The sequence below is a fragment of the Pseudophryne corroboree genome, chromosome 1, assembly GCF_028390025.1.
Source record: "Pseudophryne corroboree isolate aPseCor3 chromosome 1, aPseCor3.hap2, whole genome shotgun sequence".
Classification (NCBI taxonomy): Eukaryota; Metazoa; Chordata; class Amphibia; order Anura; family Myobatrachidae; genus Pseudophryne; species Pseudophryne corroboree.
The window spans coordinates 23,092,162-23,118,554 of NC_086444.1; the positions used below are offsets into that span (position 1 = coordinate 23,092,162).

At 52.4% G+C, this 26,393-nt stretch overlaps 1 protein-coding gene across 4 annotated transcripts in view; it reads left to right on the top strand.

Annotated features, from left to right (window-relative positions):
• UNC13B (unc-13 homolog B) overlaps positions 1-26,393 on the top strand; it is a 341,072-nt gene that overhangs the window by 93,090 nt on the left and 221,589 nt on the right. For all 4 annotated transcript variants that reach the window (XM_063957658.1, XM_063957634.1, XM_063957642.1 and 1 more), the window contains exons 15-18: positions 8,564-8,653; positions 9,614-9,748; positions 10,822-10,955; positions 14,206-14,291. In XM_063957658.1, the coding sequence (XP_063813728.1) occupies positions 8,564-8,653; positions 9,614-9,748; positions 10,822-10,955; positions 14,206-14,291 (445 nt within the window). The remainder of the gene's footprint in view (positions 1-8,563; positions 8,654-9,613; positions 9,749-10,821; positions 10,956-14,205; positions 14,292-26,393) is intronic.

Sequence of the window (26,393 nt, forward strand, 5' to 3'; positions counted from 1 at the left end):
CTGTGTAATTAACTATCTCCTGGAAAAGTAAAGTGGTGCATTGTAGAGAGCAGCTAGCGATGCAGAACCTGTAATTACCCCGGTACGAGGGAGGCACCTGTACTGTGCTGCGTGCTGATGAGATACAGGGTCACTGGCAGCTATAGCAGGAGGCGTTCCTCTCCCTTCTCTATGAGGTGACACAGCTCCAGGTCACGGGATGAAGCCTCCACCGCAAGATGCTTATTATCTCATATAGCTTTGTAGCGTGAGGCTGTAATTTGCATCGTTAATTTATTATTATAGTGAATGTTTTTATGAGGATTTTTTCGCAGAGCGATCCTTTTATTCTATTTTGGGTCTTATCATCATCATCAGGTGTTTTGTATTAATTCCAAATACTCCTGAGATGCTGCACATCGCAAAAAGCTCCTGATTTTATTATTGCTCGCCAGAGGGGCTGGATGTAAGGGGTGACGCCCGAGTTCGGTGGCCGGCAAAACTCTGACTTTTTTTAAAGGGAAGTCACTTACAAAGCATGGTTTTGACTTGTAAGCGATTTCCCCTTTTAAAAAAAAGTCCAAGTTCGGCCAGCAGCCCACAAGGCCCTCGAACTTAGACGTTATTACATCCGACCCCAAGAGCGGAGTCAGGGATAAATTCAAGTCAGTATCCATGGGGTGGAGGGGAGAGGAGGAGGCTGTCGCTTGTGAGGGACCTGCGGCGAGGGATACGGACCATTAGAAGTGGGAAGGATTACAAGCTCAGATTTGGACATTAAATTTGGGGAAGCCTTGGGTCTTCCAGGAGGAGATAGTAGAGGGACGTTTGGAGTTAAAATACAAATATAGGAAAGACGGTGATAGGTCGGGGTATGAAAGATAGGTTTGGGTGTTGTCTATTTAGAGTTGGTGGACAGTAGAGGATCAAGAACAGAGCATTGGGTAACCCTGATAGAGTGAGGAAAAGAAGAAGTATCAGGAGTAGAGACCTTGAAGGATCTCCCTGATAGCTAGAAGGCTTACTAGGAGACCAGTTACCTGGAGAAGTGTACAAATGGCCTCAAGAGTAAATGGTGCAAATTAGAAGTGAGTGATCCACTTTGCTGGTGTCAGGGAGTGTGAGAAGGGAGAAGTTTCCCTATGACTTGGCTAGCAGTCACTGGTCAGGGCAGTTTTGGTCGTGTGAAGAGGATCAGAGAGAAAGTGGATCAGAGGGTGAATAACAAGAAATTCAAGGATTTGGGAGCAGAGAAATTGGGCAGCCATTAGAAGGACAGGAAATGTCCAAAGAGGGTTTCCTGATAATGATGGGGACAAAAGCATGTTTGAAGGAAACGGGCAAGAGGGGTGTGATCTTGATCCTCTATGGGGCAGGGAGCTAGTGGATGTGACTGACAGAGGGGTCAGCAATGAGAGGGGAGAATCTGACGGGCAGCAGTGTAAAGGGCACGCTGAAGGCTGGCAAGAAGGAATTTGGCATTACAGAGAGATGTAGATCATAGTAATCTATGCAAGAGGTGATGGGGGTGAGAATGAGGGTAAGTGACAGTTTGGGGGAGGGCGGATAAAGGGAAGAGTCAGTGATGTCACGCAGACTGGACCTGGGGAATAGAGGAGAATGAGAGGCAAACTGGCAATAACTTCAGTTATAGACAGTTTAATGACATGTCTGGACATCTAAGAGTTGATGCACGACAGACATCAGGAAACGCGGGAGAGGACCGAAGTGGGGACATCAGGGGCAGCGAGGTAAATTTGGGTGTTGTTGGCATACAGGTGATATTGGATATCTGTAGGCCACAGGTATAAAGGGAGCCGACGAGGGGCCAGGGACAGTACACCAACGGGACGGGGAGAGGTGGAGACACAGAGGAAGAGATTGGACAAGTAGGGTAACCATGAAATTGCTGCGCTGCGGAGGGCGGATGTGCAGGAGGACAGGTCCTGTAACTGTACTTACACTTGTATACTGTATTCAGTGTACACCGGGCCCTGCGTGCTGCTGCAGCTCTCCTGTCTTGTTCTCCAGCTGCGGGTTCACGCTTGGGTCTTCTAGGTCTGCTCATGTTGGCATGTAAGAAAAATATTAAATCTGCTTCAGCCTGTGACACCGGGGACTGGTCCTGATGGTAAACACAGACCCAAGGGCCTCGGCAGATGGTGACTGTCTGCTCCCTGTCCACGTCACACATCCCATCCTCTTACTGAGCCGTATCGCCTCCACCTGCAGGAGGGCTGGAAATGTACTCTGGGTACGACACGCTGGCTGAATCTTGGCACCTGGTCACGCAGAGCCTCCACCAAGCTGTCTGCCTGTTAAATAATAAATGCGTTACCATCTGTTCTTTACAGAATTCCAAAAGCCCTGGCCCAAAATGTTTACCAACACCAATGTTTGTTGTGTCTGCTTCCCCCAGTGCAGGTTCTGTGCGTGCATGCACACGTTCCATCCCACGGAGCAATTTCCTCTCTATATATACTGAGCTTTATATAAAACGTGTCGTCATTTACCAATACTGAGAGATGTGGATCCCCAGCACTACTAGAATAAGTCTTCTATGCAGAAACGTCAGCCGCAGGACCTCCTTATTCTGGCCACAAACTCGTCCCCGGCTTATGGTTTTATATCTGGCTTATGTAAATGTTTACGCCACAAACTTCTGCCCAGCCGGCCGCATCCCTGTATTAACTGTCTGTCCAATGTGAAAGTAGTTCTTTCTTTCCATTTTCTGGGTGGTTTCTCATATAGCGGGAGAAATGCATTGTGGGGCACACAGAGCGATGGGTGAGACCATTAAGTAAAACAGAACTTTTATTGTTAGGCATTAATTCACGTGTGTGCGCAATGCTGATGTTTCTGCAACGGAGCGATCAGTGGTGATTATATATAATACACATTACAGAAGTTTTATAATTTGATATCGGCCCCATAGAATTTCAGGGATGTCACTTTTTAAATAACTCTATGTTAAGAAATAAAGAATGTGTTTATTTAATAATATTTCTCTGACGTCCTAGTGGATGCTGTGTACTCCGTAAGGACCATGGGGAATAGACGGGCTACGCACGAGACTGGGCACTCTAAAATAAAGATTAGGTACTATCTGGTGTGCACTGGCTCCTCCCTCTATGACCCTCCTCCAGACCTCAGTTAGATTTCTGTGCCCGGCCAGAGCTGGATGCACACTAGGGGCTCTCCTGAGCTTCTAGTAAAGAAAGTATTTATTAGGTTTTTTATTTTACAGTGAGACCTGCTGGCAACAGACTCACTGCTACAAGGGACTTAGGGGAGAGAAGCGAACCTACCTGCTTGCAGCTAGCTTGGGCTTCTAGGCTACTGGACACCATTAGCTCCAGAGGGATCGAATACAGGCCCAGCCTCGGTCGTCCGGTCCCGGAGCCGCGCCGCTGTCCCCCTTGCAGAGCCAGAAGCAAGAAGAACATCCTGGAAATCAGCGGCTGAAGACTCCGGTCTTCATTAAGGTAGCGCACAGCGCTGCAGCTGTGCGCCATTGCTCCCTATGCACACCACATACTCCGGTCACTGATGGGTGCAGGGCACTGGGGGGGGGGGGGCGCCCTGGGCTGCAATTAGAGTACCTTACATTGGCAAACAGCACATAATATAGTCTGAAAAACTATATATGTGCAAAAATCCCCTGCCATAATATCAATATAAGAGCGGGAGAAGTCCGCCGGGAAGGGGGCGGGGCTATCTCCCTCAGCACACTGGCGCCATTTCCTCTTCACAGCAGTTTCCAGGCTCAAAGGGTAAAAAAAGAGAGGGGGGGCACTAAATTTAGGCGCAAACTGTATATGTAAAGCAGCTATAGGGAAAAATCACTTTGTGTTAGTGTAAATCCCTGATTATATAGCGCTGTGGTGTGTGCTGGCATACTCTCTCTCTGTCTCCCCAAAGGACTTTGTGGGGTCCTGTCCTCAGTCAGAGCATTCCCTGTGTGTGTGCGGTGTGTCGGTACGGCTGTGTCGACATGTTTGATGAGGAGGCTTATGTGGAGGCGAAGCAGGTGCCGATATGTGTGATGTCACCCCCTGCGGGGTCGACACCTGAGTGGATGGATATGTGGAAGGTATTAACCGACAGTGTCAACTCCTTACATAAAAGGTTCGATGAAGCAGCTTTGGGACAGCCGGCACCTCAGCCCGCGCCTGCCCAGGCATCTCAAAGGCCGTCAGGGGCTCAAAAACGCCCGCTACCTCAGATGGCTGACACAGATATCGACACAGAGTCTGACTCCAGTGTCGACGAGGATGAGACAAATATACAATCCACTAGGGCCATCCGATGTATGATTACGGCAATGAAAAATGTGTTGCACATTTCTGACATTAACACAGTTACCACAAAAAAGGGTTTTATGTTTGGGGAGAAAAAGCAGCCAGTAACTTTTCCCCCATCTGATGAGTTAAACGAATTGTGTGAAGAAGCGTGGGGTTCCCCAGATAAGAAACTAGTAATTTCTAAGCGGTTACTAATGGCGTACCCTTTCCCGCCAACGGATAGGTTACGCTGGGAGACATCCCCTAAGGTGGACAAAGCGCTCACACGCTTATCAAAAAAGGTGGCACTGCCGTCTCAGGATACGGCCGCCTTAAAGGAGCCTGCAGATAGAAAGCAGGAGGCTATCCTGAAGTCTGTGTATACACAATCAGGTACTATACTGAGACCTGCTATTGCTTCAGCATGGATGTGTAGTGCTGTAGCAGCATGGTCTGATTCCCTGTCAGATAACATTGATTCCCTTGACAGGGAAACTATTTTGCTAACTATAGAGCATATTAAAGACGTAGTCTTATATATGAGAGATGCACAGAGGGACATTTGCCGGCTGGCATCTAGAATTAATGCAATGTCCATTTCTGCCAGGAGAGTATTATGGACTCGGCAGTGGACAGGTGATGCTGATTCTAAAAGGCACATGGAAGTTTTGCCTTATAAGGGTGTGGAATTGTTTGGGGACGGTCTCTCGGACCTCGTGTCCACAGCGACAGCTGGGAAGTCGACCTTTTTACCTCAAGACCCCTCACAGCCTAAGAAAGCACCGTATTATCAGGTACAGTCCTTTCGGCCTCAGAAAGGCAAGCGGGTCAGAGGCGCGTCCTTTCTGCCCAGAGGCAGGGGTAGAGGGAAAAAGTTGCACCAGACAGCCAGTTCCCAGGAACAAATATCCTCCCCTGCTTCCACTAAGTCCACCGCATGACGCTGGGGCTCCACAGGTGGAGCCAGGTGCGGTGGGGGTCCGTCTCCGGAACTTCAGCGACCCGTGGGTTCGCTCACAGGTGGATCTCTGGGTTCTACAGGTATCTCAGGGATACAAGCTGGAGTTCGAGACGTCTCCCCCTCGCCGTTACCTCAAATCAGCCTTGCCTGCTACTCCCAAGGAAAGGGAGGTAGTACTGGCGGCAATTCACAAGCTGTACCTCCAGCAGGTGATAATCAAAATTCCTCTCCTTCAACAGGGACGAGGTTACTATTCCACAATGTTTGTGATACCGAAACCAGACGGTTCGGTGAGACCCATTCTAAATTTGAAATCCTTGAACACTTATATAAGGAAGTTCAAGTTCAAAATAAAATCGCTCAGGGCGGTTATTGCAAGCCTGGAAGAGGGGGATATTATGGTGTCACTGGACATCATGGATGCTTACCTACATGTCCCCATTTACTACACCTCACCAGGAGTACCTCAAGGTTGTGGTACAGAACTGCCATTACCAATTCCAGACGTTGCCGTTTGGTCTGTCCACGGCACCGAGGGTGTGTTCCAAGGTAATGGCCAGAATGATAATACTCCTTCGAAAGAAGGGAGTTATAATTATCCCGTACTTGGACGATCTCCTTATAAAGGCGAGGTCCAAGGAGCAGTCGTTGATCGGAGTAGCACTATCTCAGGAAGTGCTACAACAGCACGGCTGGATTCTGAATATCCCAAAGTCGCAGCTGGTTCCTACGACGCGTCTGCTGATATTGGGCATGTTTCTGGACACAGAACAGAAGAAGGTGTTTCTCCCAGAGGAAAAGGCCAAGGAGTTGTCATCTCTGGTCAGAGACCTCCTGCAACCAAAACAGGTGTCGGTGCATCATTGCACGCGAATCCTGGAAAAGATGGTAGCTTCTTTCGAAGCAATTCTCTTCGGCAGGTTCCTTGCAAGGAACTTTCAGTGGGACCTGTTAGACAAGTGAGGATCGCATCTTCAGATGCATCGGCTGATCACCCTGTCCCCGAGGGCCAGGGTGTCTCTGCTGTGGTGGCTGCAGAGTGCTCATCTTCTCGAGGGCCGCAGATTCGGCATTCAGGACTGGGTCCTGGTGACCACGGATGCAAGCCTCCGAGGTTGGGGAGCAGTCACTCAGGGAAGAAACTTCCAAGGACAATGGTCGAGTCAGGAGACTTCCCTACACATTAATATTCTGGACCTAAGGGCCATTTACAATGCCATAAGGCAAGCAGAACCCCTGCTTCAAAACCAGCCGGTGCTGATTCAGTCAGACAACATCACGGCTGTCGCCCATGTAAACCGACAAGGCGGCACAAGAAGCAGGATGGCGTTGGCAGAAGCCACAAGGATTCTACGATGGGCGGAGTATCACGTGCTAACACTGTCAGCAGTGTTCATTCCGGGTGTGGAAAACTGGGAAGCAGACTTCCTCAGCAGGCACGACCTCCACCCGGGAGAGTGGGGACTTCATCCAGAAGTCTTCACGCAGATTGTGAACCGTTGGGAACGGCCACAGGTGGTCATGATGGTGTCCCGCCTCAACAAAAGCTAAATTAGTATTGCGCCAGGTCAAGAGACCCTCAGGCGATAGCTGTGGACGCCCTAGTGACACCGTGGGTGTACCAGTCGGTTTATGTGTTCCCTCCTCTTCCTCTCATACCCAAGGTACTAAGGATAGTAAGTAAGAGAGGAGTAAGAACTATACTCGTAGTTCCGGATTGGCCAAGAAGCACTTGGTACCCGGAACTACAAGAAATGATCTCGGAGGACCCATGGCCTCTGTCTCTCAGACAGGACCTGTTACTGCAGGAGCCCTGTCTGCTCCAAGACTTACCGCTGCTGTGTTTGAAGGCATGGCGGTTGAACGCCGGATCCTAACGGAAAAGGGCGTTCCAGATGAAGTGATTCCTACGCTGTTAAAGGCTAGGAAAGACGCTGCCTGAAGTTCAGACGTTGTTAAGGGAGTCTGCATATTCAGCCCCTTTTTTGTGCCTCCAGTGGCACCTTGGGATCTCAACGTAGTGTTGGATTTCCTAAAATCACATTGTTTTGAGCCACTTCAGAACGTGGAGTTGAAGTATCTCACGTGGAAAGTGGTCATATATATATTTGGCCTTGACTTCGGCTAGGCGTGTGTCAGAATTGGCGGCTTTGTCGTGTGAAAGCCCTTATCTGATCTTCCATAGGGACAGGGCAGAATTGAGGACTCGTCCCCAATTTCTCCCTAAGGTGGTATCAGCGTTTCATTTGAACCAACCTATGGTGGTGCCTGCGGCTACTCGGGACTTGGAGGCTTCCAAGTTGCTGGATGTAGTCCGGGCCCTGAAAATCTATGTTTCCAGGACGGCTAGAGTCAGAAAATACTGACTCGCTGTTTCTCCTGCATGCGCCCGACAAGCTGGGTGCTCCTGCTTCTAAGCAGACTATTGCTCGCTGGATCTGTAGCACGATTCACCTTGCACATTCTGCGGCTGGACTGCCGCATCCTAAATCAGTAAAAGCCCATTCCACGAGGAAGGGGGCTCTTCTTGGGCGGCTGCCCAAGGGGTCTCGGCATTACAACTTGGCCGAGCTGCTACCTGGTCGGGGTCAAACACGTTTGCAAAATTCTACAAGTTTGATACCCTGGCTGAGGAGGACCTTGAGTTTGCTCATTCGGTGCTGCAGAGTCATCCGCACTCTCCCGCCCGTTTGGGAGCTTTGGTATAATCCCCATGGTCCTTACAGAGTACCCAGCATCCACTAGGACGTCAGAGAAAATAAGAATTTACTCACCGGTAATTCTATTTCTCGTAGTCCGTAGTGGATGCTGGGCGCCCGTCCCAAGTGCGGATTGTCTGCAATACTTGTATATAGTTATTGCTTAACTAAAGGGTTATTGTTATGAGCCATCTGTTCAGTGAGGCTCAGTTGTTATTCATACTGTTAACTGGGTATAGTTATCACGAGTTGTACGGTGTGATTGGTGTGGCTGGTATGAGTCTTACCCTGGATTCCAAATCCTTTCCTTGTAGTGTCAGCTCTTCCGGGCACAGTTTCCCTAACTGAGGTCTGGAGGAGGGGCATAGAGGGAGGAGCCAGTGCACACCAGATAGTACCTAATCTTTCTTTTAGAGTGCCCAGTCTCCTGCGGAGCCCGTCTATTCCCCATGGTCCTTACGGAGTACCCAGCATCCACTATGGACTACGAGAAATAGAATTACCGGTGAGTAAATTCTTATTTAAATGGTTACCTCTGAAGTGTCATTCTCTGTAGGGTCATAGTGGATGTCGGATGACCTGAATACTGAGAAATGGATGACTTACCTTTTACCAATCGTGTTTTCTGTCCTTCCTCCTAGAACAATTTCCCTGCCAGCAGCCCAGACAGATTGCAGGACTTAAAGTCCACCGTGGATTTACTGACCAGCATCACGTTCTTCCGCATGAAGGTAAGCGCCATCCCGTGACTACATTGTCAGGAATAAAGGTGTTCATGTAATGGACAGCCAGGGAAGGTGTCTGTTGTGTATAATCACAGCATCAAGTTAAACAGCGCGCGTAATGGCTAAACTTGACCCGCTCTTACCGTAAGGAACCCTTCCAGCAGATGCTTGTCTGCCTGCATGCTGGAATGATGGGCTGCCGGATACCCCGCCCTGACCCCCATCTTCATGCTGGAATGATGGGCTTACACTCGGTGCTTGTGTCTGAGTGATGAGGGTTACCACTGTTATATGTAGCTACATGCACACAGAAAACACATATAGGTCTCCCTCCAGCATTGTCCTGGCCACGCAGCTGTTACAGGTATGAGTCGGATACGTCCCGCTCTGTACCAATAGCGTCTGCTCTTCTTACCCTGGGCCAGTCGGTGTCAGACACAGTGACTGGCATTTGAGCTAAATCAAGTATAATGAGAGGAGACCATCGAAGAATCCTGTAGGATAGCGGAGGTCTCCCTGCTGTAAGACGCACAGTAATACCGGTATCAGCCGCAGCTGCAGAATATGTCACATGACTGCACCCATCGCTGGGACTGCTACAGGCAGGTTAGTCTGTGGAGCTCTGGGGTCTTGTTAATGATTGTAGGACCCCTGTTCCATCAACACAACTTATTTCTGGCACACGGAATTATATACAGTATATACTGAGACGTGTGTATAACTAGGGATTGGAAATGTGGCCGCTGAACGCACAGGAATGGTAGAAAGCGCTGCGCTCATAAATATCTGCACATAAACTCATTTTATATAGGGGAATGAATATTTCACCTGTCTCTGTACACTGTCCCTGCCCGGATTATATGACACATAACTAGGGATGTTCCTTTGCCCATATCACCCACAGTATTCTTTGTCTTTATATTATACCTCCTTTGTACAGATTTACTGTTTTCTCCATTCGGCCAGGTACAAGAGTTGCAGAGTCCGCCCCGGGCCAGCCAGGTGGTCAGGGACTGTGTGAAAGCCTGCCTGAACTCCACCTACGAGTACATATTCAACAACTGCCACGAGCTGTACAGCCGAGAGTACCAGACTGACCCCGTACGTAACGCACAATGTCATCCCGTCTATTGACCGTATACTGTCTGTAGATATGTATGTACAGTGCTATATTACTATGCAACATTACCTTCAGCCATAACTGAGGTTTTCATACAGGGTGTAGCCGGGTCATTGAACCCAAATATGACAGCCCAATATCTGTGTCAGAACAAACTGTTTTCTTCTAATGTCTTCTTGCTGTAGGTGGCACCTTGGTGGGCAGTGACAGGCAATGCAGGGGTGTGGGGGGGCACCTTGGTGGGCAGTGACAGGCAATATGGGGGGAGGGAGAGGGACCTTGGTGGGCAGTGACAGGCAATGCAGGAGTGTGGGGGGGCACCTTGGTGGGCAGTGACAGGCAATATGGGGGGAGGGAGAAGGACCTTGGTGGGCAGTGACAGGCAATGCAGGGGTGTGGGAAGGCACCTTGGTGGGCAGTGACAGGCAATATGGGGGGAGGGAGAGGGACCTTGGTGGGCAGTGACAAGCAATAGGGGGGGGAGGGACCTTGGTGGGCAGAGACAGGCAATATGGGGGGGAGAGGGACCTTGGTGGGCAGAGACAGGCAATATGGGGGGGGGAGGGACCTTGGTGGGCAGTGACAAGCAATAGGGGGGGAGAGGGACCTAGGTGGGCAGAGACAGGCAATATGGGGGGAGGGAGAGGGACCTTGGTGGGCAGTGACAAGCAATAGGGGGGGGGAGGGACCTTGGTGGGCAGAGACAGGCAATATGGGGGGGAGAGGGACCTTGGTGGGCAGTGACAGGCAATATGGGGGGAGGGAGAGGGACCTTGGTGGGCAGTGACAAGCAATAGGGGGGGGGAGAGGGACCTTGGTGGGCAGTGACAAGCAATATGGGGGGAGGGAGAGGGACCTTGGTGGGCAGAGACAGGCAGTATGGGGGGGAGGGACCTTGGTGGGCAGTGACAAGCAATAGGGGGGGGGAGGGGCCTTGGTGGGCAGAGACAGGCAATATGGGGGGGGGGAGGGACCTTGGTGGGCAGTGACAGGAATAGGGGGGGGGATTATTTGGTTTGACCATGTGTCTCTTCACTGATTTCTGCTTCCTCAGAGCAAGAAGCAAGATCTGCCTCCTGAAGAACAAGGGCCCTGTATAAAGAATCTGGACTTCTGGCCGAAGCTGATCACGCTGATCGTATCCATAATTGAGGAGGATAAGAACGCCTACACCCCAGTACTGAACCAGTAAGAGACCCCCAGCTGCTGCTCCCGGGCTGTGATTGGTTTCTGTCTCTCTAATCCTTCTGTGCTTTGTAGAGATGTCACCTCCTGTCAGTCTGTTTTCCTGTCTGTCTCTTGTTGTATAAGTGACTCTGACGTCGGCCACGGTGCGAGCGCGTCCTAACACCGGGTGAGTGAGGGAACGCACTGCTCGTACTTGCCTGCCACCTGCTGCCGTTGTCTGCATGCTCGTTACATGGTACTTGGGAAGGAGCCAGCAATACATTGAGTAGTCCTTCTAGACTTACACATCGTTCTCACACAAGATAAATGGGGTGGCCGGCCAGATAGCACATTACAGTTTTCTAACGTTTTTACTTTGAATTTTAGAAAAAGCATTTTTGGTGCTTAATTGCTAAGCCTAGTATCCAGCTTTAGGTTTATATGTTACTGTCGCAGCCCTGTCTTCACTTACACGTCACTCATCTCCTGATATACTCTGTGCTGCTGGGGACCCTGCTCCTCCCACTGTATAACTCTCAGTCTGTGGCTTCCTGCTGCCTCCATTCCCCTCCTCACATCATGTCACTGCCCCTGTCACATGCAGCCCTGTCCTCACTGACACATCACTCATCTCCTGATATACTCTGTGCTGCTGGGGACCCTGCTCCTCCCACTATATAACTCTCAGTCTGTGGCTTCCTGCTGCCTCCATTCCCCTCCTCACATCATGTCACTGCCCCTGTCACATGCAGCCCTGTCCTCACTGACACATCACTCATCTCCTGATATACTCTGTGCTGCTGGGTACCATGCTCCTCCCACTATATAACTCTCAGTATGTGGCTTCCTGCTGCCTCCATTTCCCTCCTCACATCATGTCACTGCCCCTGTCACATGCAGCCCTGTCCTCACTGACACATCACTCATCTCCTGATATACTCTGTGCTGCTGGGGACCCTGCTCCTCCCACTATATAACTCTCAGTCTTTGGCTTCCTGCTGTCTCCATTCTCTTCCTCAGATCATGTCACTGCCCCTGTCACATGCAGCCCTGTCCTCACTGACACATCACTCATCTCCTGATATACTCTGTGCTGCTGAGGACCCTGCTCCTCCCACTATATAACTCTCAGTCTGTGACTTCCTGCTGCCTCCATTCCCCTCCTCCCATCATGTCACTGCCCCTGTCACATGCAGCCTTGTCCTCACTGACACATCACTCATCTCCTGATATACTCTGTGCTGCTGGGGACCCTGCTCCTCCCACTATATAACTGTCAGTCTGTGGCTTCCTGCTGCCTCCATTCCCCTCCTCACATCATGTCACTGCCCCTGTCACATGCAGCCCTGTCCTCACTGACACATTACTCATCTCCTGATATACTCTGTGCTGCTGGGGACCCTGCTCCTCCCACTATATAACTGTCAGTCTGTGGCTTCCTGCTGCCTCCATTCCCCTCCTCACATCATGTCACTGCCCCTGTCACACGCAGCCCTGTCCTCACTCACACATCACTCATCTCCTGATATACTCTGTGCTGCTGGGGACCCTGATATACTCTGTGCTGCTGGGGACCCTGCTCCTCACACTATATATAACATAAACGTATGTCAGATAACCTGGCCACCCCCTTTATTCTTTGACATTGCAGCCTCTATATATCCTGTGTTGGTGTCTGCTGGAAGTAGGTGGAGGGCAGAGTACATGGTGTATGCACCATAGTGGCTCTTGTCCCTCAGGTCAGAGTGGGGGGCACGCTGGGAGGTATGTGAGGTCACTCCCGCTGTTGCACAGTGACCAGCAGGCTTACAGTGTGTCCTGGGAATTGCATGTGCCAGGTGAGGTGTGCTGCATGCCTCCTCTCAAATGCTTTCCTTTAATCTGCAGGATTAGTTCCTCTCTTGTTCCTGTTGTGGGACCACTACTAGCGACATTATTATCCTCTCACGTAGAGACCCCTTGTTGTGCGGCGTCTTGTGTCCGGTATATCATAGGCTGACTGTATGCACAGGAGTCCCTGTAGCTCCCTTAGTATAGTGCCCTCTGATTAGCGGATCCCGGAACTTTAGGTTTAGGCTGTGGGGAGGAGGGTTAGGTTTAGGCTGTGGGGAGGAGAGTTAAGTTTAGGCACCCCTAGGGTGAAGGGGGAGGGGGGTTGGGAGGTTAGATTTAGGTTGCAGGGGGAGGGTTAGGGTTAGGCTGTGGGGAGGAGGGTTAGGTTTAGGCACCCCCGAGGAGGGTTAGGGTGGTGGGGTTTAGGTTGCAGGGGTAGGGTTAGGCTACGGGGAGGAGGGTTAGGTTTAGGTACCCCCGTGGAGGGTTAGGGTGGCGGGGTTTAGGTTGCAGGGTTAGGGTTAGGCTACGGGGAGGAGGGTTAGGTTTAGTCACCCCTGGGGAGGGTTAGGGTGGCATGGGTTTAGGTTGCAGGGGGAGGGTTAGGGTTATGCTGCAGGGAGGAGGGTTAGGTTTAGGCACCACCGAGGAGGGATAGGGTGGGGGAGTTTAGGTTGCAGGGCGAGGGTTAGGGTTATGCTGCGGGGAGGAGGATTAGGTTTAGGCACCACCGAGGAGGGATAGGGTGGGGGAGTTTAGGGTAGCAGGGGGAGGGTTAGGCTACGGGGAGGAGGGTTAGGTTTAGGTACCCCCGTGGAGGGTTAGGGTGGCGGGGTTTAGGTTGCAGGGTTAGGGTTAGGCTACGGGGAGGAGGGTTAGGTTTAGTCACCCCTGGGGAGGGTTAGGGTGGCATGGGTTTAGGTTGCAGGGGGAGGGTTAGGGTTATGCTGCAGGGAGGAGGGTTAGGTTTAGGCACCACCGAGGAGGGATAGGGTGGGGGAGTTTAGGTTGCAGGGCGAGGGTTAGGGTTATGCTGCGGGGAGGAGGATTAGGTTTAGGCACCACCGAGGAGGGATAGGGTGGGGGAGTTTAGGGTAGCAGGGGGAGGGTTAGGATTAGGCTGTGGGGAGGAGGGTTAGGTTTAGGCACCCCCGAGGAGGGTTAGGGTGGGCGGGGGGAGGAGATTTGGTCTAGGCTACAGGTAAGTATACCTACCTTGCCCCAGTCAGGGTTCTCAACATCTGGATGCCGCGGTCACTATTCTGACCACCGGCATTCTGAACCCAGCCCTCTGGGCCTCCCTGCATATAGTATCACCGGCCCATTATTCTGTACTCACCAGCTGTTACTCAGTGAAGGTTTCCCTGCTCCGCCATGGAGGAGCTCTGGGCCTGTGTATTGGGTCCCATTATCTCATGTTTGTGTCTCTTCCTTCCAGGTTTCCTCAGGAGCTGAGTGTGGGGAAGGTCAGCGCGGAGGTCATGTGGAACCTCTTCTCTCAGGACATGAAGTATGCTATGGAAGGTAAGAGGAGGCGTATGGTAGAGTGGCTCTTGGTGGCCCGTTCCCCGCTGGCCGTGTTACTACGGTGTGGACCGTTAGGCGTACTGCGGGTGGGAGTGTTGCTAGGCGACCCCCGTAATATTCATGGGAATGTTTGTATATGACTGCACAGTAGAGGAGACGTATCAGACCTTGGAGAGAGAGATGGAGACGTTGCCTACAGCAACTAATCCACCTCTATAACACAGTCTGCAAAATGACAGTCGGTTTCTAGAGGCAACTTCTCTACTCTATCTCTCTCAAACGTTTGATACATCTCCTCAGTACTGTATGTCTTGCAGCATTCCTTATTTCCGTCATCTAGCCCTTGTGCTCATAACAAAACATCAAGCTCTTTCCAAATGTATCCAAATCCAGGTCATGTCTGGAATTCGTATCTCCATGGACAATGTTTTATATGCGAAAACCAAATGTAACATCTTATGTAGCCTGGATTTTATCTTACCACCCTGTCAACCAAAGTTGTTGCCCCCCCCCCCCCCCCCCATTCTTTGTCTCCATGTCTTACCCCCCCACACACACACACACACACACTCTTCCCCCCAGACACTCTTTCTCTTACCTCTCAGTTGCCACTTTTTCTCTCTCTTAACCCAACACTTCCTTCCGTCCGTCTCCCCACCCCCCCACAGGTCATACCAAACCCTCCCTACACATATACACAATGCCAGTTGTCATTCCATTCTGATATGATGACATCATCTTTATCAGCAGTGGATTTTATTATGTAGATGTAATACTGATTGTTAATGTGAGAGAGACACAATATATCATATGGCTTGAGACACTTTCTTAAACAAACCTGGGAATACTGGAGACCGTCTTCAGGAGACTTCACCCCGGCGCACAGTAATGGCGATGACATATTCTGTGTGGCTAGTGTAACTGAATGGTCTCTGCACAGATAACATCGCTGTACACATCTGCGGTTGGAGGGTAGAACGTGTGACAGATGTGCAGGGTTACAGTCCGGCTCTAGTGGGTGGTTTAGATGCCAAACAAAGTACTTTCTGTGCGGTGGGAACAATGGTGAATCATGCGTCTTCCCCCTGACCATCAGCAATGTAGCCTAGTCACAATATTCCAGGCACAGACTTTAAGTTATATACCTTATTTTGTGTGTAGTTAGGTAATATCTCACACTTACAGTACCAAGCTACTCCTGCTGTCATTGTCCTCACATGCGCATGGCGGAGGGGTTCTGGCAGTCCTGAGAGTGGTGGGTGGGCCCCCTGGCAGTCCTGAGAGTGTTGGGTGGGCCCCCTGGCAATCCTGATAGTGTTGGGTGGGCCCCCTGGCAATCCTGAGAGTGGTGGGTGGGTCCCCTGGCAGTCCTGAGAGTGTTGGGTGGGCCCCCTGGCAGTCCTGAGAGTGTTGGGTGGGCCCCCTGGCAATCCTGAGAGTGGTGGGTGGGTCCCCTGGCAGTCATGAGAGTGGTGGGTGGGCCCCCTGGCAGTCATGAGAGTGGTGGGTGGGCCCCCTGGCAATCCTGAGAGTGGTGGGTGGGTCCCCTGGCAGTCCTGAGAGTGTTGGGTGGGCCCCCTGGCAGTCCTGAGAGTGTTGGGTGGGCCCCCTGGCAATCCTGAGAGTGGTGGGTGGGTCCCCTGGCAGTCATGAGAGTGGTGGGTGGGCCCCCTGGCAGTCATGAGAGTGGTGGGTGGGCCCCCTGGCAATCCTGAGAGTGGTGGGTGGGTCCCCTGGCAGTCCTGAGAGTGTTGGGTGGGCCCCCTGGCAGTCCTGAGAGTGTTGGGTGGGCCCCCTGGCAGTCCTGAGAGTGGTGGTGGGTGGGCACCCTGACAGTCCTTAAAGTGGTGGTGGTTAGGCCCCCTAGCAGTCCTGAGAGTGTTGGGTGGGGCCCCTGGCAGTCCTGAGAGGGGTGGTGGTGATGGGGGAGTTTGGCTTACAGTACTGGGAGCAGTGGGTGGGGGTCCTGGCAGTCCTGAGTGTGGTGGTGGGTGGGCCCCCTGACAGTCCTGAAGTGGTGGGTGGGCCCCCTGGGAGCGGTGGGTGGGGGTCCTGGCAGTTCTGAGTGTGGTGGTGGGTGGGCCCCCTGACAGTTCTGAGAGTAGTGGGTGGGCCCCCTGGGAGTGGTGGGTGGGGGTCCTGGCAGTCCTGAGTGTGGTGGTGGGTGGGCCCCCCGACAGTCCTGAGAGTGGTGGGTGGGCCTCTTGGCAGTCCTGAGAACGGTGGCTGGCCCTCTACCCAGCTGTTACACACTTTGGAGGACGGGCCAGGTGCACTTATTGCGGACAGGTAAATCTGTATTATAGTTGTGGCTAGGGTTTTTTTTTCTTTTAACATAAATTTAGGACTGGAGAAGCTGGTGACCAAACACAGGTATTTATTGTGCAATGTTACTATGTAGCTGCCATGAAATAACGGCTGCAGAACAGCCTCCCAGGACGGTTAATGGCGTGACCTGCCACACACACGGAGAACAGAGAACAGGCGTTCCGGGTCACTCTGGCACAGGGACTGAAGTAATCTTTGCTGCCTCTTCAGAAGTGAGCAGGAGACCCCACGACCTGCTGAATCACCCCTGGCTGCGGTGACCGTCTCCCACCCACAGAAAGCTCCTTTAGGCCTTTCATTTTCTTATTCTCCCCGACCTACATATGAGTCAGCCAGAGGTCACATACTGGGGCAGTATATGTAGCGGTAATTGTCTGATTAAAGTGGCACAGCCTGGGATAACGCCAGACCTGCTTCTAATCACTTCATCCAGAGCGAATTGACATCCCTGATCTCGGCACAGGCCGGCCGGCTGTAGGTGGTCTGGCTAATGAGTAGCCTTCTGTGGCTGCGTCGTGCGATGTCAGGTTGAGGGGGATGAGCAGTTGTGCTCTGTGACCGTGCATGTCTCAGTGTCATTACTCTCCTCGCATGCACTAATGCCCGGATTAGGGACACAACCATCGCACTTGTCACCTGTATTCCTCTGAATACCAGTGTGTCACGTAGCCATACTCTTGGCCTTGTGTGAAGTGCAACATTTTAAAGAAGGTGATACACAACAAGACGCAGGCAGGTTAGGATGGTGCAGTAATTGTGCAAGCATGGCCACACACCCGCAAAAGAAGGTATGCAAGATTAATTGTGGCAACACACGATGTCGCTAATAGGTAAGGGGAGCAGACCCAGCCCCTCCCCCAATAAGACCGAGCCCAGGTAACTAGTATCCGCTCTTCCCCGCCCCTCAGCACCTTGAGTTTGTGAGCGTGACAATTGGCCAAATGCAGATAAAGTGTCCAGATACGCTCGGTTTCAGTTATCATATCGGTCACGCATTCCAGAAGATATCGGCCAAAAGGTCCTGGTATTGTATGTTATCGATAAGCTAGCCATATTTACCACGGTTTATCCTGATTATCTCGCCCTCCTTGAGGGCGGACATATAAAATCGGGCTGATGGTCCGAGTGAAGGGTCGCTTAGTGTGTAGGGCCAATATCAGGAGCTTCCACTGGCAGAAGAATCAGGCTGATGGTCCGAGTGAAGGGTCGCTTAGTGTGTAGGGCCAATATCAGGAGCTTCCACTGGCAGAAGAATCAGGCTGATGGTCCGAGTGAAGGGTCACTTAGTGTGTAGGGCCGGTATCGGGAGCTTCCACTGGCAGAAGAATCGGGCTGATGGTCCGAGTGAAGGGTCGCTTAGTGTGTAGAGCCGGTATCGGGAGCTTCCACTGGCAGAAGAATCAGGCTGATGGTCCGAGTGAAGGGTCGCTGAGTGTGTAGGGCCGTATCGGCAGCTTCCACTGACAGAAGAATAAGGCTGATGGTCCGAGTGAAGGGTCGCTTAGTGTGTAGGGCCAGTATCGAGAGCTTCCACTGGCAGAAGAATCAGGCTGATGGTCCGAGTGAAGGGTCGCTTAGTGTGTAGGGCCAATATCAGGAGCTTCCACTGGCAGAAGAATCAGGCTGATGGTCCGAGTGAAGGGTCACTTAGTGTGTAGGGCCGGTATCGGGAGCTTCCACTGGCAGAAGAATCGGGCTGATGGTCCGAGTGAAGGGTCGCTTAGTGTGTAGAGCCGGTATCGGGAGCTTCCACTGGCAGAAGAATCAGGCTGATGATCCGAGTGAAGGGTCGCTGAGTGTGTAGGGCCGTATCGGCAGCTTCCACTGACAGAAGAATAAGGCTGATGGTCCGAGTGAAGGGTCGCTTAGTGTGTAGGGCCGGTGTCGGGAGCTTCCACTGACAGAAGAATCAGGCTGATGGTCCGAGTGAAGGGTCGCTTAGTGTGTAGGGCCAGTATCGAGAGCTTCCACTGGCAGAAGAATCAGGCTGATGGTCCGAGTGAAGGGTCGCTTAGTGTGTAGGGCCGGTATCGAGAGCTTCCACTGGCAGAAGAATCAGGCTGATGGTCCGAGTGAAGGGTCGCTTAGTGTGTAGGGCCGGTATCAGGAGCTTCCACTGAAGAAGAAGAGGGGCTGATGGTCCGAGTGAAGGGTCGCTTAGTGTGTAGGGTCGGTATCGGGAGCTTCCACTGGCAGAAGAATCAGGCTGATGGTCCGAGTGAAGGGTCGCTTAGTGTGTAGGGCCGGTATCAGGAGCTTCCACTGGCAGAAGAATCAGGCTGATGGTCCGAGTGAAGGGTCGCTTAGTGTGTAGGGCCGGTATCAGGAGCTTCCACTGGCAGAAGAATCAGGCTGATGGTCCGAGTGAAGGGTCGCTGAGTGTGTAGGGCCGTATCGGCAGCTTCCACTGACAGAAGAATAAGGCTGATGGTCCGAGTGAAGGGTCGCTTAGTGTGTAGGGCCGGTGTCGGGAGCTTCCACTGACAGAAGAATCAGGCTGATGGTCCGAGTGAAGGGTCGCTTAGTGTGTAGGGCCGGTATCAGGAGCTTCCACTGAAGAAGAAGAGGGGCTGATGGTCCGAGTGAAGGGTCACTTAGTGTGTAGGGCCGGTATCGGGAGCTTCCACTGGCAGAAGAATCAGGCTGATGGTCCGAGTGAAGGGTCGCTTAGTGTGTAGGGCCGGTATCAGGAGCTTCCACTGGCAGAAGAATCAGGCTGATGGTCCGAGTGAAGGGTCGCTGAGTGTGTAGGGCCGTATCGGCAGCTTCCACTGACAGAAGAATAAGGCTGATGGTCCGAGTGAAGGGTCGCTTAGTGTGTAGGGCCGGTGTCGGGAGCTTCCACTGACAGAAGAATCAGGCTGATGGTCCGAGTGAAGGGTCGCTTAGTGTGTAGGGCCGGTATCAGGAGCTTCCACTGAAGAAGAAGAGGGGCTGATGGTCCGAGTGAAGGGTCACTTAGTGTGTAGGGCCGGTATCGGGAGCTTCCACTGGCAGAAGAATCAGGCTGATGGTCTGAGTGAAGAGTCGCTTAGTGTGTAGGGTCGGTATCGGGAGCTTCCACTGGCAGAAGAATCAGGCTGATGGTCCGAGTGAAGGGTCGCTTAGTGTGTAGGGCCGGTATCAGGAGCTTCCACTGGCAGAAGAATCAGGCTGATGGTCCGAGTGAAGGGTCGCTTAGTGTGTAGGGCCGGTATCAGGAGCTTCCACTGGCAGAAGAATCAGGCTGATGGTCCGAGTGAAGGGTCGCTTAGTGTGTAGGGCCGGTATCAGGAGCTTCCACTGGCAGAAGAATCAGGCTGATGGTCCGAGTGAAGGGTCGCTAAGTGTGTAGGGCCGGTGTCGGGAGCTTCCACTGACAGAAGAATCAGGCTGATGGTCCAAGTGAAGGGTCGCTTAGTGTGTAGGGCCGGTATCGAGAGCTTCCACTGGCAGAAGAATCAGGCTGATGGTCCGAGTGAAGGGTCGCTTAGTGTGTAGGGCCGGTATCAGGAGCTTCCACTGAAGAAGAAGAGGGGCTGATGGTCCGAGTGAAGGGTCACTTAGTGTGTAGGGACGGTATCGGGAGCTTCCACTGGCAGAAGAATCAGGCTGATGGTCTGAGTGAAGAGTCGCTTAGTGTGTAGGGTCAGTATCGGGAGCTTCCACTGGCAGAAGAATCAGGCTGATGGTCCGAGTGAAGGGTCGCTTAGTGTGTAGGGCCGGTATCAGGAGCTTCCACTGAAGAAGAAGAGGGGCTTTTGGTCCGAGTGAAGGGTCACTTAGTGTGTAGGGCTGGTATCGGGAGCTTCCACTGGCAGAAGAATCAGGCTGATGGTCTGAGTGAAGAGTCGCTTAGTGTGTAGGGTCGGTATCGGGAGCTTCCACTGGCAGAAGAATCAGGCTGATGGTCCGAGTGAAGGGTCGCTTAGTGTGTAGGGCCGGTATCAGGAGCTTCCACTGGCAGAAGAATCAGGCTGATGGTCCGAGTGAAGGGTCGCTTAGTGTGTAGGGCCGGTATCAGGAGCTTCCACTGGCAGAAGAATCAGGCTGATGGTCCGAGTGAAGGGTCGCTGAGTGTGTAGGGCCGTATCGGCAGCTTCCACTGACAGAAGAATAAGGCTGATGGTCCGAGTGAAGGGTCGCTTAGTGTGTAGGGCCGGTGTCGGGAGCTTCCACTGACAGAAGAATCAGGCTGATGGTCCGAGTGAAGGGTCGCTTGGTGTGTAGGGCCGGTATCAGGAGCTTCCACTGAAGAAGAAGAGGGGCTGATGGTCCGAGTGAAGGGTCACTTAGTGTGTAGGGCCGGTATCGGGAGCTTCCACTGGCAGAAGAATCAGGCTGATGGTCCGAGTGAAGGGTCGCTTAGTGTGTAGGGCCGGTATCAGGAGCTTCCACTGGCAGAAGAATCAGGCTGATGGTCCGAGTGAAGGGTCGCTGAGTGTGTAGGGCCGTATCGGCAGCTTCCACTGACAGAAGAATAAGGCTGATGGTCCGAGTGAAGGGTCGCTTAGTGTGTAGGGCCGGTGTCGGGAGCTTCCACTGACAGAAGAATCAGGCTGATGGTCCGAGTGAAGGGTCGCTTAGTGTGTAGGGCCGGTATCAGGAGCTTCCACTGAAGAAGAAGAGGGGCTGATGGTCCGAGTGAAGGGTCGCTTAGTGTGTAGGGCCGGTATCGGGAGCTTCCACTGGCAGAAGAATCAGGCTGATGGTCTGAGTGAAGAGTCGCTTAGTGTGTAGGGTTGGTATCGGGAGCTTCCACTGGCAGAAGAATCAGGCTGATGGTCCGAGTGAAGGGTCGCTTAGTGTGTAGGGCCGGTATCAGGAGCTTCCACTGGCAGAAGAATCAGGCTGATGGTCCGAGTGAAGGGTCGCTTAGTGTGTAGGGCCGGTATCAGGAGCTTCCACTGGCAGAAGAATCAGGCTGATGGTCCGAGTGAAGGGTCGCTTAGTGTGTAGGGCCGTTATCAGGAGCTTCCACTGGCAGAAGAATCAGGCTGATGGTCCGAGTGAAGGGTCGCTAAGTGTGTAGGGCCGGTGTCGGGAGCTTCCACTGACAGAAGAATCAGGCTGATGGTCCAAGTGAAGGGTCGCTTAGTGTGTAGGGCCGGTATCGAGAACTTCCACTGGCAGAAGAATCAGGCTGATGGTCCGAGTGAAGGGTCGCTTAGTGTGTAGGGCCGGTATCAGGAGCTTCCACTGAAGAAGAAGAGGGGCTGATGGTCCGAGTGAAGGGTCACTTAGTGTGTAGGGACGGTATCGGGAGCTTCCACTGGCAGAAGAATCAGGCTGATGGTCTGAGTGAAGAGTCGCTTAGTGTGTAGGGTAAGTATCGGGAGCTTCCACTGGCAGAAGAATCAGGCTGATGGTCCGAGTGAAGGGTCGCTTAGTGTGTGGGGCCGGCATCGGGAGCTTCCACTCGCAGAAGAATCAGGCTGATGGTCTGAGTGAAGAGTCGCTTAGTGTGTAAGGCCGGTATCAGGAGCTTCCACTGGCAGAAGAATCAGGCTGATGGTCCGAGTGAAGGGTCGCTTAGTGTGTAGGGCCGGTATCGAGAGCTTCCACTGGCAGAAGAATCCGGCTGATGGTCTGAGTGAAGGGTCGGTTAGTGTGTAGGGCCGGTATCGAAAGCTTCCACTGGCAGAAGAATCAGGCCGATGGTCCGAGTGAAGGGTCGCTTAGTGTGTAGGGCCGGTATCGAAAGCTTCCACTGGCAGAAGAATCGGGCTGATGAGCCTATTGAAGGATCGCTAGCTAACATATGATGTGTATGATATTAGCCGGGGGCTTGTAATAATTATCTTTCTTCTTTCTCACTTCTTATGTCCAAGTCTTGGATAAAATAAGTTGCCTCCATTGGCTGAGTGGTAAGTTCTCCCCCTGGAGATAGATGCTCATAGACTTAGCTGTAGAAGAGACACCTTCCCATGTATCATTAAGGCATAGCTGAGCTTCTTCATATTACGCATTATATTGTAGAAGATATATATAGGGGAGCTATATATTGTGCATTACATAGAAGCATTATTATTCCCGTTTCCCGTCCTGTCCTGGCTCCTCACCTGTAGGTTTTGGGGGAAAATTGGTAAATTGTTAACAATAATGTCCTGCAACCCTGTCAGCCAATCAGATCCTGGGATTTTTTTATAGCGCAGTTTAGAAAACGTGGTTGCTGTGGGTTACACCAGATTTGCTCATAGGGCACCATTTTACAAGGCGGGGGTTGCTGGACACATGCCCGAATCAGAAGCACCCCCTGCAGTACCGACCTAAGGACCCTAATTATGGGCCACATTCAGTCTTATAGGGACACAAGGGATATAACTGCTGGACCTAATCTTTATTACAAAGTGTTCAGTGCATGGAAATAATGTTATCCCTGGTGTTGTGCTCATGGAATTGGATCAGGTATCTGAGGACTTGGGATCTTCTGAGGTAAAACTTGATGTACAGTAGGTCCAGATTGTACGGATTATTTTTAATAATGTCCTGAGATACTGTTATCTGGATGAAACGTCGACAGTCAGTAAGTCATCACCATATAGTCAACAGGTACAAAAGGATGACACACGTGGTCGACACAAGCTTTTTGGGTTTGAGATTTTTTTTACATGTTTTTCCAACATTTGCTTTATTTACTATCCTATTGAACTGTGATTGGGAACCTTGCCCAAGGTGTATTGAGCAAAAACGAGCCCGCGAGGGTGCACGCTTCCACCGATTGTGGGCGCATATAATGAAACATACAAAATTACACCCCAAAAACGAAACAAAAATGTCGACAATCGTCGTGTTGACATTTTGACCCTGTTGACCTTATTTACCTATTGACCTTACCCACTGTCGACTTTTTGACCGTACGGGGCCAACTTTATGACTGTCTGCCTAGACGGGTGGTCTTCAGTATGCCGGCTGTCGGGATCCCGGCGCACAGTATACCGGCGCCGGAATCCCGACAGCCGGCATACCGACACTTATTCTCCCTCGTGGGGGTCCACCAACCCCCTGGAGGGAGAATGAAATAGCGTGGCGCGCTTAGCGCGCCACCGTGCCCGCAAGGGGCTCATTTGCGCTCGCTACACTGTCGGTATGCCGGCGGTCGGGCTCCCGGCGCCGGTATGCTGGTCGCCGGGATCCCGACCGCCGGCATACCATACTACACCTGCCTAGACACTAAATCTTCTATACCGCACCCTAAGACACCAGGGGGCTTATAGGTCCTCTCCGATCATGGTTGCACTGCTAGGGCTTGTAGTGGTGGATCCATGTCCCGGAGGCAATTATTACAACTGAGGATATTTGAGATAAAGTTGTGATATTCCTCTATACGCATCAGACTTCCTGTCCCTTAATCCCTTTTAATTAGTTTCATCCTCCTTTTTTAAGACATGGTTGATAGCTGAGAACAGTAGCTCACGCTCTGCTTTATGACGCTTCTAAAAATGCTGCCCCCTAGTCCCGGCGCCTCTGTGATGCTCTGTGGCTCATTCCTGTCTCTCCTCTTATCACAAGCCCCGGCAATCTTTCGAATCCGCATGATCCATTTTTTTGGTGGTAAGAACACAGTTTGTGTAGATTATAACCAGAGGTCCTCCTCCCGAATAGACCTAGCTGTCAGATTGAGCACGGGTGGACCCTCATGCTTTGCCCATCCTGTGTAGTTCTGTTTAGTTGTACAAAGATTCCTTTACTGAGTGCTGCGTCCTGCGCCTGATCGCAGTTATAGGCAACGCGGGGTCCTGTCATGGCAATATTAGCGGGCTACGATATAAGGGTAACATATCCTAATCTCTCCCAAATCCTTCTGTTCAGTCAGGAAGCAAGCCCATCATATTAAGGGGAGTATATTGCCGTGATCTCTCCGCCAATTCTCAGAACGTTGCCCATTTGTGGTATGTACCTGCTGTTAGAGCATGACGCCAATTTCCAGGCATTGCGGATAGGGGATCACTTGTTATGCTTCCTGGAGTCCTGTAAGAAATGTTGGGACACAACAGCGCACTGTGCAGGGCTCCTCTGCCGGGAAAGTGGGTGATATGGTGGTGCATGGGTCCTGTTGGCCACTCTGCCGGGAGAGAGGGTGATGATGTGGTGCGGGGTTCCTGTAGGCTCCTCTGCCGGCAAAGTGGGTGATGTGGTGGTGCAAGGGTCCTGTAGGCATCTCTGCCGGGAGAGTGGGCGAGGATGTGGTGCAGGGGTCCTGTAGGCAGCTCTGCCGGGAGAGTGGATGGTGATTGTGGTGCTGGGTCCTGTAGGCAGCTCTACCAGGAGAGCAGATGATGATGTGGTGCAGGGGTCCTGTAGGCCGTTCTGCCAGGAGAGTGGGTGATGATGTGGTGTTGGGGTCTTGTAGGCCGCTCTGCCGGGACAGTGGGTGATGATGTGGTGCATGAGTCCTTTAGGCTGCTCTGCCGGGAGAGTGGGTGATGATGTGGTGCAGGGGTCCTGTAGGCCGTTCTGCCAGGAGAGTGGGTGATAATGTGGTGTTGGGGTCTTGTAGGCCGCTCTGCCGGGAGAGTGGGTGATGATGTGGTGCATGGGTCCTTTAGGCTGCTCTGCCGGGAGAGTGGGTGATGATGTGGTGCAGGGGTCCTGTAGGCAGCTCTGCCGGGAGAGTGGGTGATGATGTGGTGCAGGGGTCCTGTAGGCCGCTCTGCCGGGAGAGTGGGTGATGATGTGGTGCAGGGGTCCTGTAGGCCGTTCTGCCGGGAGAGTGGATGATGATGTGGTGCAGGTGTCCTACAGGCAGCTCTGCCGGGAGAGTGGGTGATTATGTGGTGCAGGGGTCCTGTAGGCCGCTCTGCCGGGAGAGTGGGTGATGGTGTGGTGCAGGGGTCCTGTAGGCCATTCTGCCGGGAGAGTGGGTGATGATGTGGTGCAGGGGTCCTACAGGCAGCTCTGCAGGGAGAGTGGGTGATGATGTGGTGCAGGGGTCCTGTAGGCTGCTCTGCCGGGACAGTGGATAATGTGGTGCAGGAGTCCTGTAGGCCGCTCTGCCGGGAGAGTGGATGATGATGTGGTGCAGGTGTCCTATAGGCAGCTCTGCCGGGACAGTGGATGATGATGTGGTGCAGGTGTCCTATAGGCAGCTCTGCCGGGAGAGTGGATGATGATGTGGTGCAGGTGTCCTATAGGCAGCTCTGCAGGGGGAGTGGATGATGATGTGGTGTTGGGGTCTTGTAGGTCGCTCTACCGGGAGAGCGGATGATGATGTGGTGTTGGGGTCTTGTAGGTCGCTCTGCCGGGAGAGTGGATGATGATGTGGTGTTGGGGTCTTGTAGGCCGCTCTGCCGGGAGAGTGGGTGATGATGTGGTGCAGGGGTCCTGTTGGCCGCTCTGCTGGGAGAGTGGGTGATGATGTGGTGCAGCGGTCCTGTAGGCCGCTCTGCCGGGAGAGTGGATGATGATGTGGTGTTGGGGTCTTGTAGGCCGCTCTGCCGGGAGAGTGGATGATGATGTGGTGTTTGGGTCTTGTAGGCCGCTCTGCCGTTAGAGTGGATTATGATGTGGTGCTGGTGTCCTATAGGTAGCTCTGCCAGGAGAGTGGATGATGATGTGGTGTTGGGGTCTTGTAGGCCGCTCTGCCGGGAGAGTGGATGATGATGTGGTGTTGGGGTCTTGTAGGCCGCTCTGCCGGGAGAGTGGGTGATGATGTGGTGCAGGGGTCCTGTAGGCCGCTCTGCCGGGAGAGTGGATGATGATGTGGTGTTGGGGTCTTATAGGCCGCTCTGCCGGGAGAGTGGATGATGATGTGGTGTTGGGGTCTTGTAGGCCGCTCTGCCGGGAGAGTGG